This window comes from Marmota monax, unplaced genomic scaffold (assembly GCF_021218885.2).
Source record: "Marmota monax isolate L192 unplaced genomic scaffold, Marmota_monax_Labrador192_F-V1.1 WCK01_AAM20220418_F8-fsc00114, whole genome shotgun sequence".
Lineage (NCBI taxonomy): Eukaryota > Metazoa > Chordata > Mammalia > Rodentia > Sciuridae > Marmota > Marmota monax.
Genome location: NW_026694943.1, coordinates 1,713,057 through 1,733,129, shown reverse-complemented (window position 1 = coordinate 1,733,129; position 20,073 = coordinate 1,713,057). Strand labels below are relative to the sequence as shown.

General features: G+C 41.0%; 1 protein-coding gene across 4 annotated transcripts in view; it reads right to left on the bottom strand.

Moving 5' to 3' along the window:
• Sash1 (SAM and SH3 domain containing 1) overlaps window positions 1-20,073 on the bottom strand; it is a 291,235-nt gene that overhangs the window by 40,408 nt on the left and 230,754 nt on the right. For all 4 annotated transcript variants that reach the window (XM_058573608.1, XM_058573609.1, XM_046427351.2 and 1 more), the window contains one exon: window positions 16,607-16,708. In XM_058573608.1, coding sequence (XP_058429591.1) covers window positions 16,607-16,708 — 102 coding nt within the window. The remainder of the gene's footprint in view (window positions 1-16,606; window positions 16,709-20,073) is intronic.

The window sequence follows — 20,073 nt, the reverse complement described above, 5'->3', positions numbered from 1 at the left end:
ATGATATTTATCCTACAGTGCTGTTGTTTTTAAAACTGTGTGCACAGAATCAACAGCTGGAGTTTGGTGGTGCTTATTACTTCTGCCGTCTTCTATTTTATTATTGACTAAAATTCAATAATAATCAGTGCTGATTTTTATTCTTACAAACTGCTCTTTTGGGTGCTGTGGAAAGAGCAAGGCAAGAACAGCCGTCCCACGTAAAAACTGGGGACGTGGTGATGTTTGAAGGTAGGTGGCACAGGCTGCTGAGATGACGAGAGGCCAGACCAGGATTAGGAGCCAGGACTCTGCAGCGAAACAGATGTGGGTTCTGATCCCCTTTGTGGCTCTTGGCAAGTGGGTGGCCTTAAACATGTTTCTCAACTTCTTTCCTTTCTTAAACAGGCCTCGAGAAGCCTCCTGGGCTCTTGGGGGGATGGAGGAGAGTGGCATAGGAAGCCTAGCGCCTGGTAGTCTTGGAAGCCCCAGGTCAATGTGAGACCCAGTGAGGCTCTGGAGTGGAGTTATCCAGACATTGAGAGGAGGGTGGAGGGAAGACACTTCTCTGACTTTCCCTCCAGTCCACTCCACTCCTCAGAGCCTCCTGAGAGAGTGGGAAAGAGGGCTGACATAGCACACCCCCTTTCAATGTAACTGCTGCCGTCTCTTGGAGGACAATTCGGGTATCCACAGAGCTACTCAAAGTTGGGCTCCACATGGAGACTCAATATGGACTTGTCTTTCTGAAGGCAAGAAGCTCTGAAGCGACAGTGACCAGGTCTCTTTCCACTTCTCTTATATTCATAGTGCCCAGCACAGTACCTGTCCATAAATATTTGTGTAATTTGGCGTGGAGTGAAGAAATTGACTCCCCAGCCCTGTAGCTCCCAGTCCTCATGGTGTGACAGGGTAAATTGGGAAATTTGAAAACTAGACAGGGCCAGGCCATCCTGGGAAACTTCCTTCCTGGGAGCGAAGAGAATTCATGAGGGAATGGCACCACTACTTTTGTTCTCAGGGAGTGGACTTGAACTTAGCCAGCACACAGTAGGTTTTCCAGATACAGATGTGAGCATCTAACTTCATTAGCTGCTCAAAACAGGGTCCAGAGGGCTTGCTGCAAAATGTGCCTCAGAGGGCTCAGATCCCTTCCCTTAGCTCCAGTTTCTGTATGCTCCGCCCCACGGCTCAGAGAGTATGTGGAGAGGCCCCTCAGAGCCCCGCTTCTCAGCCCCACACCTCCTCAGGGCATCTCAAGTGCCCCACGCTGTCTTGTGCTGGCCACCTCCGCACTGGCTGGCTCCTCTTCTAGGGAGAGCTCTGCCCACCCGTCTGGAAAGCCTCCTGCCCTCAGCTGCCCAGCTGCAGTCAACCAAGGACTCTGCACACACAATGCCACCACTGTATGACCTGATCCCTCCCTGTGCTTCATTTTGAAGTCATTTTAATATCTCTATTTTAGGGGCATTTATTATATATTTCTGGTTATACATGATACATATTTAATGTTAAAAATTGGAAAATGCAGAAACACACAAAGGAGAAAGAGAAATGGCCTATCCTCGCCATATACTCAAAGAGAAAAATTAGTAATATATATTTTTGTCCTCCCACTTCCCCAAACACTTGGAGAGGAGAATTTTCTCTCCTTCCATCCTTATGCTTATGCTTTTGTACAAAAATGAAGACATTTGACCTTAAGCCTCCCCACCGTCCACAGGCACTACACCAGTGTCCCCAAGGGCTCTCTCAAATGAACACACAGACTTAAGTTGAAACAGCACACCTGCCTGTAATAGTGCTCCCTCCCCAAGACCTTTGATGAGCTGCAGGTTCCTCCAGAGAAATCCAGAACTCTCTGTGGACACTGCTCAAACTGTTGTAAAACCCACTCTGTAAAATTACTATACTTCGAGAATCTTCCCATGTCAACAAATAACAAACAAAAATACAATAATGATTTAATAGTATTCCATCACAGAAGGATTTACTTAAATAGTGCTTGTCATTGGACTAATTTTCATGTTTCTAATCGTTCAACATTACAGGCAATGCCCAGCACACACTTTGGAGTAAAATATCTACCATGTGTAACACGTTCTTTAAAAAAAAATAGAATTGATGAGTAAAAAACATATCTTTAAGACTTTTGATACATATTAATGACTTGCTCTGAAGATGTATTATTTTAAAGTCTCACGAGCAGTAAAAAAAGGGTATGTTTCCTCACACCATGGCTAACACTGACCATTGCCATATTCTTTCCTCTTAGATTAATAAAAATAGCATCTGTGCTGGTGCTAAGTAGACCTTTTCCGGTGGAAATGAACGAATGAGTGAAGGAAGGAAGGAACTGATTCAAGGCATTCAAAAAGGCAGGGGATACAAATCAGTGAGCTGCCTCCCAGAGCTTTAGAAGGTGACAGTTGAGGAGTCGAGGGGTAGGGGGAGCTCCAAGACAAGCTCAGAAATGTGTGCACTGCAGGTCAACTGTGGTGCCTGCACACTAGAAACACAGACGCAGGGATTCAGGTGTGGGAGAACTCACCTTTGGCTGGGGACACTGAGGCATGCTTCTGTGAGTGGGAAGGCCCTTGTCGCGGATTTGGGGAATGTTTACATATTCCTAAATAAGCCTGAAAGTCCAGTATTTGGATAGTCCTGAGGCCCCACTTCTTTGTGCCCCCTCTGACCTTAGATGCTTGCCTACTAGACAGACAAAGAAGAGTTCAACTTGTGCTGTGCCTTATAAACAGCATGTGATACCAATCAACGATGGCTTCCCTGCCCCTCCTCTTCTCCAAGCTGGATTTCATAATCTCTCCAACAAGCCTGATCTCCCTCCACGATCCAAGAAATGATGCATTCAAGGTCCCTCCCTACCTTGGGGGTAGCATTACCGTCTCTCGCTGGTTATGTTCAAAATTTTCCCAACAGTGAGGACTGAGCAGCGTCCAGCCACAGAAGGGGCCTCTGGTTATAGTCATTGAGTTAATGTGTCGTTCTTTGTGTTTACCGAAAAATTAGTCTCGCTGTGTTTAAAGAAGTCATATTCAGTTAAAAATGTGTAACTATATTAAATACAAAACACATTGTGGGTTTTTTTCCCCCTCTTTTATCACGAAGAAGTCAGAGAAGGAGACTCATGGGTTTAGTAAAAAATATTTTGCTCATTAGATGGTGACACCACTGCCTCTGAAACTGGGAGATTTTTGTCAGCATATGGAAAAAAAGGGGAGATTCCATTCTTCTCCCAGAGGTGCCATGTAACACTGAAATAATCTCTCCAGCAGTTTCAAAATTAACTAGTTGTCACCAGACTTGAAGAAAGAAGAAGAGGAGGAGGCGGAGGCGGGAGAGATGATAATTATAGGATACTTTTATTTGGAAAAAGTACGTGAGAATTTGAGGTAATATTACCATCCCCGAGGGGCAGAGACTTGTCAGCACTTAATTCACTTGAGAAACTTTAAAAAATTAATGAAGAACCCAAAGGAGCAGCAGATGGGTTTTTTTGTTCCACAACAAGCTCTATTCTATTTCTTAAACCTGTGAAATTTGAATTGCTGTTAATCCACCCCAAATAATGTACTACTTTCCCCCAAAAGGAGGAAGGAGAAAACAGAAGACATCAAGAATTCTACTGTCAGGTCTAGAGCAACTCAGAATGAGGGTGAACCCACCCGCCCCAAATTTGCAAGTGGTCAGGGAGCCAAGGAAATGCCTTTCTGCTCCTGAGGGTTGGGGTGGGATGTTGGTGGAGGAAAGAGGGCTGAATTCCCTCCCATCTGTAAAATTTGGGGAGATTTTTCTGTGTGGAATTATGTCACCCTGCCCGTAGGTCAGGGAACTGGCTGTCCATATTAAATAGGCTATGCTAACAATGTTACGGTAGAAAGGGGCGCGGGGCAAGTTGCCCACAGCTCTGAGGAACCCTTTCTAGGACCAGAGTGGTAGACCAACACACGTCTATGACATGAGGCACCCTGAAGGTTAGGGCAAAACCCCAAGCCCCTCATTGCCAAGTACCCTGGACTCTCCTGTGCATGGAGGAGGGATGATTCACAGCGGTACTGCCAAGTAGGGCAATTACACATGCGTTGGAGGCTCCAGTTTCTGGAGCTAATGAAGTGTTCATCCCCAGAGTGCTAAGTGTCCGTGGGGATTGGGTGGTGTTACAAAGTCACATTACTCTTATGGCATCTCAGACTGACTGACTCATGGATCAGGCATGATGACTTCTGGGACAGGGCTGCCAAACAACTTTGTCTAGGCAGATGATGATACAGAAATATAGAAAATCGACAGAGCCAAATGGTCATGGGGGAAGGTGGACACACCAAGCCCCTTCCTCCAACCCAAACTCCTGCCACTAGGTTAGCAGGAGTCATAGAGAGGTGGGGAAACTGATTGTTGCATAATTGATAAAACTACCAGGTCACTATCTCTGCCAAACACTGAACCTTGGAGTGTCTTTCTCACAACAACTAGAAAAATGACCAACAGCCCTGTTCCTTCAAAACCAGTTACCAAAATCCAGCAAAAAAATTCCACCAAGAGCAACCAAACAAGGGAAGGTACATGATCTAATGCATTAAAATTTAAGCACTCCATGGTGAAGGTAAGAAAGAAATTCCTGAAGGCCCCCAGTTCTCCCAACCAGACTGGCAAATATCCAGAGAATTCTTTCATACAGGACCAAATCTGGAAGGAAAAAAAGTGCAGGGCCTCTTCATCATTTAAATGGCTACTGGGCAGTAATGAGTGGAGAGATGGAAAGTCAATGGCAAAGCCAATCCTGATTCAAAGGAACTCACTAGAACTGGAGGATGAAGGAAGGCAGGGTGGCTCTGCCCTACCAATCACCCATGAACTAACTGGCTTGAACTTGGCTCACCACCTTTAACAGTCTCAGGAGAGACAGACAGAGCACAGGTGTCCTGAAGAAACCCCATTCTGCCATGTCCCTGGCCATTCATCAGACCACAGCAGCAACACACAGAGTAAAGCCCTCAACTGTATCTTGGAAGAAGGGGAAATCTATTGTCAGAGAGTATGGAAAAGGATCAAAATATGGCCATTGTTACATCAGCACAAATAGAAAATGTGACCAGAGCCACCCAAGAACGATCAAGGTAAAAAAACACACATGACAACTATTTAAATAAATTATTGGGGGCAGGGAGAAAGAGAAAGCATAGAAAAAAAAATCTGATATTTGATCTCATATCTCTACCAGAAACAAATAAAAGGAAGGCAAAGAAATTCCTAATTGTTTCACTCTATAAAATAATTTAATAAGAACATGAATGCAGTTCAATGAGTCTGCAAGACAAGATGTAAAACATGAATGAATTAAAAAGTCACAGACATGGGCTGGGGTTGTGGCTCAGTGGTAGAGCACTTGCCTACCTTTGTGAGGCACTGCGTTCGATTCTCAGCACCACATATAAACGAATAAATAAATAAAGATCCATCAGTAACTAATAGAAATATTTTTAAAAGGCATAGAAATAAGGAAATAGAAGACCAAAATAATCCAATATAGAACAAATTCCTAAATAAGAATGAACAAAGAATGGAAAGTATCTCCTGGAAGCCAAAACATGAACAAAGGGAAAAGTTTCATGATACTTAAATCAATCTTCTCACAAGACCCAAGTTTTAAACTTGCCCAGTTCCTCACCTAGATCTTGGATTTGCTGCTCCCTTCACAGACATGTACTCCTCTTCTATCCCCTGGAGAATTTGCACTTTGTCACCTTCCCTGGGGAGGCCTCTTAGATGCCTCACCAGGGCTCAGTGGACTTCCTGTGTGCACCTGCACACCAGGTGGGCATAGCCCAATTAAGTCCACAATCATGCCATCCATTTGTCTGTTTTCTCTTTTCAAACATAACTCTGCGCACAGGAACCAGCACATGTAGGTACTCAATAAATGTCTGCCTAATGAGTGAATAAAAGAATGCTTGAGATGGCATTCTTTCACCTACTCCCTGAGCCAAGAAGTGATTTACATTCTTTAAGGAAATTATGATGCAATGTTATTAGCATAGTATACCAATAGTACAGGGAATACCGGACTGACAGAGGGGATGTGGTGTGGTTAAAAAAAAAAAAAAAAGGAAGAGAAACATGAGCAAATAAAATATAGAATGGAAGAAAAAGCGATGTTTTTATAGGAATTATTCTGTTGAATTATAATTCAGTTAAGACGTTACTTTCCAAATGAGTGCCACTGTCTGATGATGGACTGTTGTTCTAAGAGCTTTGACACAAGAGGTATCTGTGGCGACGAAATTCAAATGGACTCTATAAACAAGTGATGTGCAGCCTATGATCTCAATGGGCTGGTTTAGGACCCAGCTCACGGGATCAGGCTTATTAGATGCTCAGTCTCGATCCTCTCCATGAGCCATGAGAAGGCCTGGTATCTCTCCAACCCATCCTGAAAGTATGGCTTGGCACTAGAGCATATGAATTAATGACAAATAGACATGTGACAAATTGATAACAAAGAACAAATGTTGGAAATCCTCTCTTATCCTCAAACTCCCTGAGGTTGCTCCCATAAGCAAAATAAGAAACTGTTACTGCAAATTGAAATGCCAATTCCTAACCCAAATCAGATTGTATCTATACTTAGATATAGTAGGTTAACAGGGGGAAAGTGGTACGTAGATCTTATTTAATAGTCATGTATCAGGTTGGACAAATCAAAGTGATATTTTTATAGTTAAAAGCTGTATATCTCTACAATTTCATGGGGCTCAACTTTATTAAAAAAAAAAAAAAATCAACAGGGGCCAGGGTTGTAACTCAGCGGTAGAGCACGCGCCCAGCATGTGCAAGACCCTGGGTTCGATCCTCAGCACCACATAAAAATAAACAAACAAAATAAAGGTATTGTGTCCAACTACAACTAAAAAATAAATGTTTTTTTTTTTTTTTTTGAAAAAAAAACCCAACAGACCAAACGAAATCCAAAAGTTATATGAGGTTAAAAATTTTATAATAGACATCTTCAGATTATATAGTGCCTGCATATTTTGATAATATTTAATTTGATTCATGTAGCCCTTGATATGTTGAGGAGGGTCTGCAGGCACCACCCTCAACCTCCTGTATCTGCACAAACTGGGTGAAAACAAAGATGTAGCCAGTTAGTTTGCAAAGTGCCAAACTTCTAGTTATTTCTGCACCTGTGGTGAAAGTGGTGAGAGTATCCTCCTTGTATACAGAGGTATACAAGCCACACCTACACACTTAAAATAAATTACCATCAACACTGAAAAACCCTAGATAATTTCAGTACCATTCACCCCTCACAAAGTCTACGCAAGGCCAAACACTGGATCACACTGAGCCAGCCCTAGACCCACTCACATCAAAGTGAGTTATCTTCTGAAACAGAAAACAAACTGCTTACAGACTCCATAAAAGTATAACTAAGTAATCAAGCACTTTTTCTCAAAAGACTTGTTCTGACCAAGCTATCTACTAATACGTAAACTTAATGGCATGTACAAAAATAGCACTTTTAGGAGAACTCAAGAATTTCAAGAATGACAGCTACTGGGAAGGTCAGAAGATGTTCATACAGAGTAAAAGAAGCTAAGATCCACTGGGGATTTGCACTCTGGGCCATTAATCCTTGCAATATCCCAAAGGGATGGTAGGATGGACCTGTCTTCTAGGTAAGAAAACTGTAGCACAAAGATGAGTGACCTGCCACAGAGACAGAGCTAACAGGTGGGAGAGAGGGTAGGCTCTAGGCCCAGGTCTGACTCACGTCTGAGCTTAAAGGGCCTCTCAACTGCCCACACTGGGCAAACGCCTGATTTCCAGAGGTTGGTTACAAGCAAATGCCTCCTTCTCTTCTAACTTTGTTTCAACATGGTAATCTTAAGGGACTAATCAAATACATGCCTCAAACTTTGGACCCTGTCCCGGGGAGAAGGCTGGGAATGGGAGGGGGCAGTAGGGAATAAACGATAGGAAGTCACCAAGCAACGGCTCAGTCAGCTTAGATCCAGTTGGAACACATTTCTTATTTCTCAAAAGACCTCACTGTGTATGTTTTTCAAATGGATTGATTTTACCTCTTAATCTTACCCTAAACTGTATACTTAGGGAATGATTACTTTTACCCTTTTAATAAGAATTTTAATATGTCCCTATTTCACTATCATTTTAGTTTCAAAATTACCATTTTATGAAAATACTAGGTAATATTTCTTTTTTGTATATTCCCACCCAAACATATAAAGTGGAAATTCACAGAAATTGCCCATAAAAATCAGAAGAGCCATCTGCAGACTTTAAGTCTGCATTAAAAGACCAGAATCAATAAAAATTACTCTAAACATAGTTACACTTAGAAATATTTAGAAAAGGATTAATTATTCTGGCACAACATAATACAGAGTTGTATGAAGAACTGCTGAGCTGGGGATGCAGCTGAGTGGTCAAGCACTTGCCTAGTATGGGCCAGCCCTAGGTCTATCCCCAACGCTGCAGAGAATTGCTGATACCTGTTCCAAGAACTCAGAGCATTAATGCCCTCTGACAACTATTAGTGGCTTCATTTCTACTTTCTCCTGTTCATATTATAAGTGAACTGAGTAGACTCACTTTTTTTTTAATAGTTTGCTGAGTTGCTGAGGCTGGCTTTGAACCTGCAATCCTCCTGCCTCAGCCTCCTGAGCTGCTGGGATTATAGGCATGTGCTACTTCGCCCAGCTGAGTAAACTCACCTTTTGAGTGAAAAATAAAATAGCAAAGCACATGTCCAGCCATCTCATGTTTAAGTCTAGCACCATTAAAACTTCAATAAGTAGAATGATTTTCTATCCATAAATTTAAAAAAATTGCCAATTAGAATTCTTTTAGGCTGAAACCCTCACACTGAGATCTATGAAAGAATTCCCTAGAAAAGAAATACAAAGGAAAAGGTAAACACGGAGCAAAGAAAATAACTTATTCAGAAAAGTAAATTGTTTCTACACTTGAAATCCATCCTCTTTTAATTTTCCTTACCATAAAACACAATGATGTGAGAGAAGATGGTAGAAACAAGGCCAATTATTTTTGTGGCAAAACAGTTCCTACATATATCACCAACTCCAGGACTGTGGCATACATGCATCTTCATATCATTTATGAATTGAACAAATTATGCTGCTACATCATGAAAATCTGGAAATCCTACCTTTTTTTTTTTTTTTTTTTTTTTTACTTGTCAGGAATATTTCTAGGTGAGAGATTTTGGCATACAAAGTCTTCCTTCAGGTCATACAGGGTGATATCAGTGACACTGGTTTATATTTTATTTGAACACCTTTAAATAATAAAAATAAAACTGGCTGGGCACAGTGGCACACACCTGCAATCCCAGCTACTTGGAAGGCTGAGGCAGGAGGATCACACATTCAAGGCCAGTCTGGGCAACTTGGTGAGATACTGTCTCAAAATAAAAATTAAAAAGGGCTAGGGATGTAGCTCAGTGGTAGAACACCCCTGGGTCCAAACCCCAGTACCAGTAGATAGACAGACAGATAGATATATAGATAGGCAGACAGACAGAAGGGCAAAAAAAAAAAAAAAATCCCAATAATGTTTAACCTATATGTATACGTATTTTCTAAAAATTCCTCTGGCTTTAAAAAATATATTCAAAATAAACACATCAAGAATAGTCCATATTTTAAAAAAAATCATGTTCAACCCAGAATAATATACTCTAAAAAGAGCACCATGGGCATACACTTTGAAGGGTGCTATTATCTGCTCCCCGAAGGAGTCAAAATGCAAGCTGCTTAGGGGCCCCCAGAAGCATGTGCTCTAATCTCTCACCACAGTCCATAAAAAGTGATTACAGTGTTAGCCTTTTCTTCTGCCATAATAGAAACTAAGCCATTCACTGCAAGAACCACACACACACACAAAAAAAGGAACTATGAGGGATGACCTGGTTTCAGCACATACTAGAATTGCTAATGATCTTTTAGAAAGTTCTAGTTTAGACTAATCCTGTGGTAACCACTCCTTCTAAAACATTATATCTGAATCAGCTGGCTTATTTAAGACACTGTCTCTTATTGATGCAGGTGAAATAACTTTGGAAAAATTATGTAAAAGGCTGAGGTTGGAGGTGTTCATTGGTAGAGCAGATGCCTAGCATGCACAAGGCTTGGGGGAGGGGAAAGAAGGAGGAGGGGGAGGGGAGAAGAGGAGGAAGGGGGAGGGGGAGAAGAGGAGAAAGGGGAAGGGGGAGGGGGAGAAGAGGAGGAAGGGGAAGAGGGAGGGGGAGAAGAGGAGGAAGGGGAAGAGGGAGGGGGAGAAGAGGAGGAAGAACAAGAGGAAGAGGAAAGGGAAGGAGAAGGAGAAGAAGACAATGACAACTGAGTAAATCTCGCTGCTGAAGAGGGACAATGTCATGGGTTCCAACTTTAGAAAGTGCCCAAAAGCTTTAACAGATGCTCGCAGAAACATCTTAGAACAGGGGGGATTTTAGTTGAGACCTTCACAGTCCTCAATCAAGGAAACACTTAAAATAGCCTTTTGTAAAAAGTAAAAGAAGTGGCCACGTGGCATTCTGTCTCTCTGCTACCCCAAACTTTCAACACAGTTCAACCACGTGGCTCTCACGCACCTCACACCAGGTTAGTGGCAATAATTACAGGCTACGGAGATGCACGTGGATGGAAGGCATTAGAGTGGCACCACAGTTAACATCATACATTTTGCTGCACGGATATTTCCTAGTTCTACATCTCCCCAAATGCAAAAGTGACTTCACAAACACACTTCATCACAGTGATTCACACCAGCAAAGAGCTCCAGGAACACCGCGCCAATGTTTAGGTGAACATGATTTCTATGAAATGAACGAGGAGAACCAAATACGTGTTTACAACAGATTATTAAGAGCTCTCGTACTTTGTTGTCATAATACATTTTTGATACATTATATGTTTTTTAAAATAATGTAAATATCATCATAATCAAATGCTTGCAGTTTGGCATTTTTTGGAACGATCTTTTAGTGTGAGCATTTTCAATGATATTCAAGCATCGGGTACAGATCACCAACTCTTACCGACCAGCTTTGCAAAAGCATAAAAACCAATGATTTAGTAAGATTTACACCTTGAGTAAAAAATACTACACAACCTAGTAAAGGCAATGGAACCACCAGGCACCAAGTTGATAGATAGCATAAAGCAACAGCTCCTATAACCTCTCCCCTGGCAGAAGACAAATGAACATAAAATTACTAAAATAAATTAAAAGGAAAACATTAAACGTTCAATGTTTAACAAGGAATAAAGTGAAGGTCTCCACCAAAACCCCAGTTTAAAATGCTAGCACTCTCGACAGAAGTTTATTATTAATGAGAAGCAGCACAGAACAGATTCTCTTTTGGCAAAGAGAAAGCTATTTTTCACTTCGCCCTGGTAACTATCTTTAGTACTTAACACTCTTGGAAAGTAGGAATGTGCGTATGGATTTATTGTGAGGCAACACGCAATTATCTAATGCCAGTTGTGGGGGTGGGGGAGCCTATGAAATCAGCACAAATGAAGTCCTAAGGCATGTCAGACATCAATATAGGCATTGAGGCTTGGTGACAAAGGCCTTATGATCCCCGAAGCTTTCATGGCCAGGGCATTCCCAACGAGAGCCAATGGGCTATTTACATCTCAGTATAGAAAGGAATCGATAGAAAGCTGAAAATTGCCTAATTCATGGCGGCCGAAGGAGGACACAGTGGGAATTATCTGAAATTAACTGCTTTGCTATGGAGACAAATCCAGAATAGTGAGAGGGAATATTCTGGTTGGGGAGGGGGAGGTGTTCAAGCTGAGTCACCATAAAAACACAGTAAAGGCTAAAGTCAGGCAGGAACAGCAAGAGTCAGATGCATTAGGTTTGCAATCAAGTTCAAGCAAACCTCAGTGACAGTGGAGGTTGACTATAGTTCTAACAGCAAGACTCAAGGGGTGTGTCTGCAGGAAGTCAAGGAGCCAAAGGCAAGAGTTAAAGAATACTGCTTCAGAAAACTCTCTCCATTAACACAGAGCCTCTCATCAGCCACATTCTCAGCTCTAAGAAAGAACATTCTTTTTTTTGATACCAGGGATTGAACAGGGATTCTTACCCACTGGGCCACATGTCCAACCATTTTTAATATTTTTATCTAGAGACAGGGTCTCACTGAGTTGTTTAGGGCCTCATTAAATTGCAGAGAGTGGTATTAAACTTGCAATCTTCCTGCCTCAGTCTCCCAAGCCACTGGGATTACAGGCATGCACCACCATTCTCAGCAAGAAAGGTCACTCTAGTGGAAGTTCGTACCCTCAGGGAGGGAGCACAGGATTATTTCTGGCCCTTCATCCATGACAACAGGCTGAGTTTATTTTCCAGCCATCTATAGAGAGACAATTTGGTAAGAAGTTAATAATGGAAATGTGGACGTGGCATGTCAAAGGAGTGTGCACATGTGGGGGTGATTTTAGGCTCTGCACTAATGGGCAGGCTTTGTCAGTGCAAGACTGCCTCTTTCTCCTTCACCTTTGTACCCAAACATCTAGCGATATGACTGCTACATGGGAAGGGTTCCATAAATGTCTCCCAAATGAACGAACACAGAAATGCTCAAGAGAATAAAATGCCCAACGCTTAAGAAGAACCAATTTCATTCTGTGAATTTATAGCTAAGTGATGGCTATGATTAACCCCTTGAAAGGGGTCCAACAAACCAGAATGTAATAATTCTTCCTTAGCAGCTTGTACAAAATGCTTACAGCATTCAACATACATTTACTTTTTCCTAAATGAGACAGGCCTCTCTCCTTGCAGGCTAAGTATATGAGATTTTACTATGGTTCTCCTCTGTGTAGACAAAGTCTTCTAACTTACCCTGACTCAGACGTGTTAGATCAGGAGAGTATAAGTGCGTCTGATACTAAAGAGCCCACTTTGGACAAATGAGTCTCTGTTTTCTTGCCTGAGATGGGTTTGAATCACACCCATCCTTAGTTACTGTATTTATTCTTCAAGATTCTTTAGGTTCATGATTTAAATTATGTTAGTCTTTAGGACTTGGGATAAAAGACCAAAAAGGCACAATGAAAACCATAGACATGGTTCTTTTGATGACCTCATGGTCCCAGGACACAGGGCTGGCTGGCCTATGACACATTTATTATTATAAATGGTAACGTCTCATTCTCTTTCACACAAAAGCTAACTGGGCAGGGCTTTCAATCTCATAATCCTTTAGCTGCAGTGGCAATCCGGTGCTTGTTTCAAGAAATCAGGGACAAGAAGGTAATGAGAGGGTTCTATTTACTTCTGATAAACCACCATTTGTTGCTTAGATGCAAAGAAAGGTAAAGATTCAATCTGTAGTTGCAAAACATAAAACATGCTCTTAAAGCAGCCAGGAAGCATGAGTGTTCAAATACAACTGTGTTGATTAAACATTTCAATGTGAGCTGGACACTGGGCTAGGTACTCAGTGGAGAGACAAAGAACACAAAATGCTTGTCTTGTTCACAGAGCTTGTGATTTCCAAGAAGCCAGGAAACGTACAATGATTTCTGATACTCTAGAATAACGATTTAGGGTTGATGTATAAATCTACCTTAATAAAAGCACAGAACAGGAAGCAATGAATACACTTGAAGAAGGCCAAGGAAAGTTAAAGCTGGAACTGAGAGTTGGACTCCACCTTGAAGGATGCAGGGATTTCCACCAGGAAAAATTTGGAAGATATGTTTTAGGTAGCAGAAACTGCAGAGAGGTACAAAAGCACAAATAAAGTTGGTTCAGTTAGGCATGCAGGGTCCAATGTGGCTGGAAGAGAGGGCGCTGGGTGTGGGGATGAAGGATGAGATCAGAGAAAATGATTAAAGCCAGATCACACAGGGCTTTGAGTGGGCCAAAAAGTTTGGAATTCATCTTATAGAAATGGAAAACCTTTGGGCTTTTTCAAAGCACATGATTGCAAGAAAAGAGGTAGGCTTTAGAGAGATGTTTATCTATATGGGGCATGGACAAGAGGCTGTGGACCCAGAGGTAGAGCTGCTTCCAGATTTTGAGGAAGATATAAGCTAACAAGCAAAACAAAACATGTACATTCCTTCCCCACACAGTTTGATCACGGCACCATGAAATGTCTACTTGAAATTCTGGAGTTTCAATTCCTATAATCCCTTGAAACCCGTACTTTAAAAAGCACTGCTTTGGTCACATTAAAAACAGCACAGATAACAAAATTCATTGAAAGTAAAAAGGAAGCAGTCAGATTATGTCTTTTTGAAAATGATATAATCTTATGTACAGAAAATCCTAAGACATACAAACACACACACCATTTAAAAGAAGAAAAAAATATATATACCCTCAGGAATAAACTTAACCAAAGAGGCAAGAATTAGACACTAAAAACTGCAAACATTGCTGAAAGAAATTTTAAAAGACCTAAATAAATGGAAAGATAGATTTATAGATTAAAGAACTTCATATTTTTCATATAACAATACATTATTTTCCTATAGATTCAATGCAGTTTTTATTGAAATATCAAGGACACATTTTTCAGAAATAGAAAAATCCATCCTAAAATTCATATGGAATCTCAAGGGACCCCAAATAGCTAAAACAATCTTTAAAAGAAAAATAAAATTAGAGATCTCATGCTTCTCAATTTCAAAACTGAACATAACACTGTGGTAATCAAAATAGTATGGTACTAGCAAAGTACAGATATCTAGACCAATAGAATAAAATAGCCAGAAACAAACTCTCACATGTATAGTCAACTAAAGGATGGCCTTTCCAACAAATGGTTCTGGAAGAACTGGATATCCACAAGCAACAGAATGAAGCTGGACCCATATATTATACTATATACAACATTTAAAATGGGTGAAAGACCTCAACTTTATAGCTAACAGCTATAAACAATTAGAAGCTAGGTACTGTGGTGCATGCCTGCAATCCCAGCAATTTGGGAGGCTGAAGCAGAAGAATCACAAGTTCAAGGCCAGCCTCAGAAATTCTGCAATACCTTGTCTCAAAAAAATAATAAGGGCTGGGGAAGTAGCTCAGTGGTAAAGCATCCCAGGGTTTAATCCCCAGAACCAAGAAAAGAAAAGAAAACTCAAGATGACATCTTCTTCACGTTGGTTTTAGCAATAAGGCAACACAAGAAAAAATGATATTGGATTTCAAAATCAAAACTTTTGTACCTCAAAGTAAAAAGGCAACTCACAGAATGGGAGAAAATATTGATAAATCATTATATGATAAGGGATTAATATCTAGGATATATAAAGAGCTCCTACAACCCAACAACAATAATACAATTTGAGAATAGGCAAAGGACTTGAACAGAACATAAATCCAAACATATACAAATAGCCAGATAAACTTGAAAAGATGTTTAACATCCTCAGTCATTAGGGAAATGCAAATAAAAACCACAAATGAGATAACATTTCATGACCATTAGGATGACTATGATCAAAACAAGGGAAAAATTTTTTTTTAAATGCGAGTGAGGAATGGTGAGAGAATTTGGAAACTTTGTGCATTACTGGGCAGGAATGGAAGATAGAGCAGCTACTATAGGAAAAAAGTATAGTGGTTCCTCAGAATAAATTAAACATAACTAGGTGTAGTGGCGCACACCTATAAACCCAGCTACTGTGGAGGCTTAGTTTGAGGCAGCCTGGGAAATGGAGTGAGGCCCTATCTCAAAATAAAAAATAAAAAGGGGTGGGGATGTACCTCAGTGGTTGAGCACCCTGGGTTCAATCCCTGCTACCACAAAAAAGAAAGAAAAACAAATAAATAGAATTACCATGTATGCTAGAAACTTTTACCCTAAACATGAGCCAGAAGAATTAAAAGCAGGGACTCAATGAGATACTTGGACACTAATGTTCATAGCATCATTGTTTACAACAGCTAAAAGGTGGAAACAACTCAAGTGTCCATCAATGGATGAATGGATAAACAAAATGATATATAAATACAGTGGTACATTATACATCCCTAAAAAAGGCATAAAATGAGAAACATGTTACAGTGTGGATGAAACTTGAAAAAAAAAATTATTGTGGCTTAAAGTAACCATACACATGTGGACAAATGCATGATTCTATCTCTATGAGGCACTTAGAGTAGTAAAATTCACAGAGACAGAAAGTACAATGGTGTTGTCAGGGGCTAGGGGCAGGGGAGAATGAGCAGCCATTATTTAATGGGTGCAGAGTTTCTGTTGGAATGAAGAACCACTAGAAGTGGATTGTGGCACTGGTTGCATAGCATTGTGAACGCACTTAATGAAATTGAATTGCACATTCAGAGATGATTAATATGGTAGATTTTTTGTTGTGTGCACTTTACCACAAACAAACAAGCAAAAAACCCAGCACAAATAGCATGACTCTGACTACACAGGAGTCTCTATTAGTGAGAAAAGAAGAGAGGCCTTTTCTCAGCCTCAGGGGAGATCTGGGAGTTAAAGAAAGCACCACCAAGACGGAAACGGCACAGGTCATCCCTGAGCAGCAGAGCAGGTCAAGAGGCTCAGAGACAGCAAACTCACATTGCAGGTGGAGGACCCATCAAATGTCGGGTAGGAGCCATCTGGCCAGTCGGTGGGGTCCAAGGACGCTGACTGCCGGTGCTGAGCCTCGTACTCCCTGAGCTGCAGAAAAAAGAAATGGAAGATTGAAATGGAAATCATGGCTGAATGCAGGCTGTGACACGGCAGGCAGCAAGATCCCTTTGGGGACCTTCTGCATGCCAGTGTTGGTGACCAAGTGCCAGTCCAAGACAAGTCTTCCAGAATCAGAGGAAGATGAACACCCTGCCCGGCGGGTTTCATCTAAATCAAACAAACGACACAAGGGATTCTTTGTATCCTGACTTCCACAGAGAACCTTGATTTCCCCTCCAACATCCAAACACGTCTTTCAAATTAAGTTTGAAAACAGAAACTGCCACACGCCTGTGAAACACCTCCAACATGTGTAAGTCAAAGCACTCTCTTTTCAGGAGACAATGGGCGAGGCTGCAGACATCTCAGGGACATGGGGCGCTCAAACCGACTGACTTAAAATTCACTTGCATTTCTTGTTCAAGAGAGCAACTGAGTAGTTCAATGTTGCTACCTAACAAATGTTATGGAGTTTACTGAGGCCCTTGAGGATGGGGAGGAAAATGACCAGACAACTGGAATATCTTCAGAGATATTTAAAGCTTCTGTTTACAAACTAAGTTTCTGGTTTTTGAAACACAGAAAGATAAGTGTCAGGTGTGGTGGTGCACACCTGTAATCCTAGGGGCTTGGGAGGCTGAGGCAGGAGGTTTGCAAGTTCAAAGCCAGCCCCAGCAACTTAGTGAGGCCCTAAGCAACTTAGTGAGACCCTGACTCTAAAACAAAATACAAAAAAGGGCTGGGGATATAGCTCAGGGGTTAAGTGCTCCTGGGTTCAATCCCCAGTACCAAAAAAAGGAAAAAAAAAAAAAAAAACACACAGAGACAAGTGAAACACTTTAGGAAAAGGAGAAAATTTGACAGCAAAATCAGATGAAGGATCTTTGAGAATGGCCTATGTGAGAAGTTCTAGGTATGTTTTCATAAAACAGAAACTGAACTCTGCTACTTAGCACAATTAAATTGTCACTGCATTAATATTCTGTTATAAAGCCATTTTTAGACATGAATTTAAGACATTGATCAAATCGCATTCCATGAACCAAGCAAATTAAAAACAGAAATAGCCTGATCGGAAACCCATGTGATAGTGACAGGGCACATCCCAACCTCTAGAGCTATGGGACGTGGCAAAGCCACCACACTGACCCTCCTTCCTCTAGGAGAAGGCAACTTTTCCAAATGTTATTTTCCCTCAGAAATTCTCTCCTGGACATCTATGGGAGGAGTCAGGCATTACTGATTATTGGGCAAGAGGTTGGACACAGATACTAAGTGCCAGCTGGGAAGCTGGGAGCCCAGGGCAGTTACTGAACCCCTCTGAGTTCCCCCACCATGCTAGAATGTTCTTCTCATGTGGATATATCGTTTTTGAGATGCTACATTCTCCCTGAATACTGGAGAAGAGCTGCCAGTTGGTAAATGGGATCATTATGGGATTATCAGGGTTTCTTTTCATTTTCTTGCTACACCTTAGCCTCAACTTACCAGGAGCAGCTAAATAAGTTTCATTTGTAATGAAAAAAGATACAGATTCCTAACTGGCAATCATCAATTGTTGTTGGTTGTTTTTTTTTTTTTTTTTTTTTTTTTATCTAAGGACTTTATTTTGTACTTTTACACAAATTTAGCTTTGAGGAATCAAAACACATGCTTATCAGATGGATAAATGTATAATGTTTAGGACTCAGATCACATTACACAAGTAGTCTTTAGTATCAGGATTTCTATTTTTAAGGGAAAAACAACCATACATCACCGCCATAGGTCACATTCACTCTCCTTTAGACTGATTTCCAGTTACATTTTCAAAAAATGTATTTTTCTATAGCATAGCTCCATTGTTGCTGAGTATCATTATGCCAAAACAATTCACAGTATTCTTTTTTATTCAAGGCTTTAAATGTAAGTTTATTCCCTACTCTCCTGTCTTCATACCTCTACACACACACACACACACACACACACACAGACACACACACACACACAGGTAAATCAATAACCTATAACTTCCAAGAATCTCACTGGGCTTCCTCTGCTTTGCACAGCCAGTAAAAGATCTGAATACCCTGAACTTACTTGCCAAGAACCACGTATGCCCTTGAGATTAGTACCTGGAAACTGTATTATTTAGAACCGGCCAATTACATTGAGCCCCCTAAACTTTTTTTAAAACTAGTGAGCTTGACTTCTTTAAAACACATATAGTAAATATTCATCACAAAACTATAAAAATGTTTAAAATGCCATTAGATTGGATGGAACTGTACAGTTAATAAAATATAAAAATCATAAGTTAAGTTGGCTATCTTTATAAATTAGGCATTGAAAAAGAGTGCAATGAGTGTAATTTAGTGAACATTCTCTTCAAATGCTTTTGTGGCTTACCATGTTGTTTCATATATTAGTACCTTGTAGTCTTTTTCACCTCGATCTTCATTTGTATTGGGTAACTGGGTTTCCAGGGGTGTGAATGGCGGCTGTATAATTTAGAGTGAGAAAACAAGCCATCCGTGAGATCAAATTCATACAAATGAAGCCTGGTGGACCCAACTGTCTCAATTTGTACACAGGCAAAAAACTGTGCCGATCCAATGACATCCAGCTCCAGTGGCGCATAGGAAACTCCTCTGGTGATGGATGTTGTGTCATTATCAATCAGGGTTCACATCCAGAAGTTCTACCCATGAGTCTTTGCAACTTTGATTGATAGTGGAAGGCATAGCCCACCTGACATCCTGGAACAATGATACACCCTGACAGAGCCTGAGGAGTTTGGGCCATTCTCATCATGGTCATTATAGGAGGTCTACCTTAGCTTTTCCTGTATACAGTGATCAAGTAAATTTAGATCCTCAAGCTGGCCACAAGCTAAAGGATGCAGGTCCTCTCTGCTTACTGTTTTCTGTTCCTGATCGCATTTACTTGAAGTGTTTTGTCTCTAGCTAAAATGAATCCCATCAAGGTCCCTGTAATGGAGATGCATGCTGCCCCGAGAAGAGCAATCAAAAAAGCATTCCTGCCACTTCATCATCTGTCCGAGGGCACCCAGCCCTGTATGGAGAAGCTAGTAAAGTATGAAGAATGCAACTGTTTCTGTTTCCTGACTATCTGCTTTTCTGGATTGCCTCATAGCAATATTCTTAAAGTCTTGATGAGCACGGAGGCTGCATTTGAAACTAGGCAAAGATGCCCACCTGGCAGCAGATGCATGACTGAAAGCTACAAGCAAACCTGCACACAAGGCCACTTTCTCATTCAGTTCACCTCTGATGTAAACAAGGCTAGCTGCTAAAATTACAAGCTCAGAAAGCTTGAAGCAATTTTTTTTCCACTTCTTCCCCAAGTTTGAA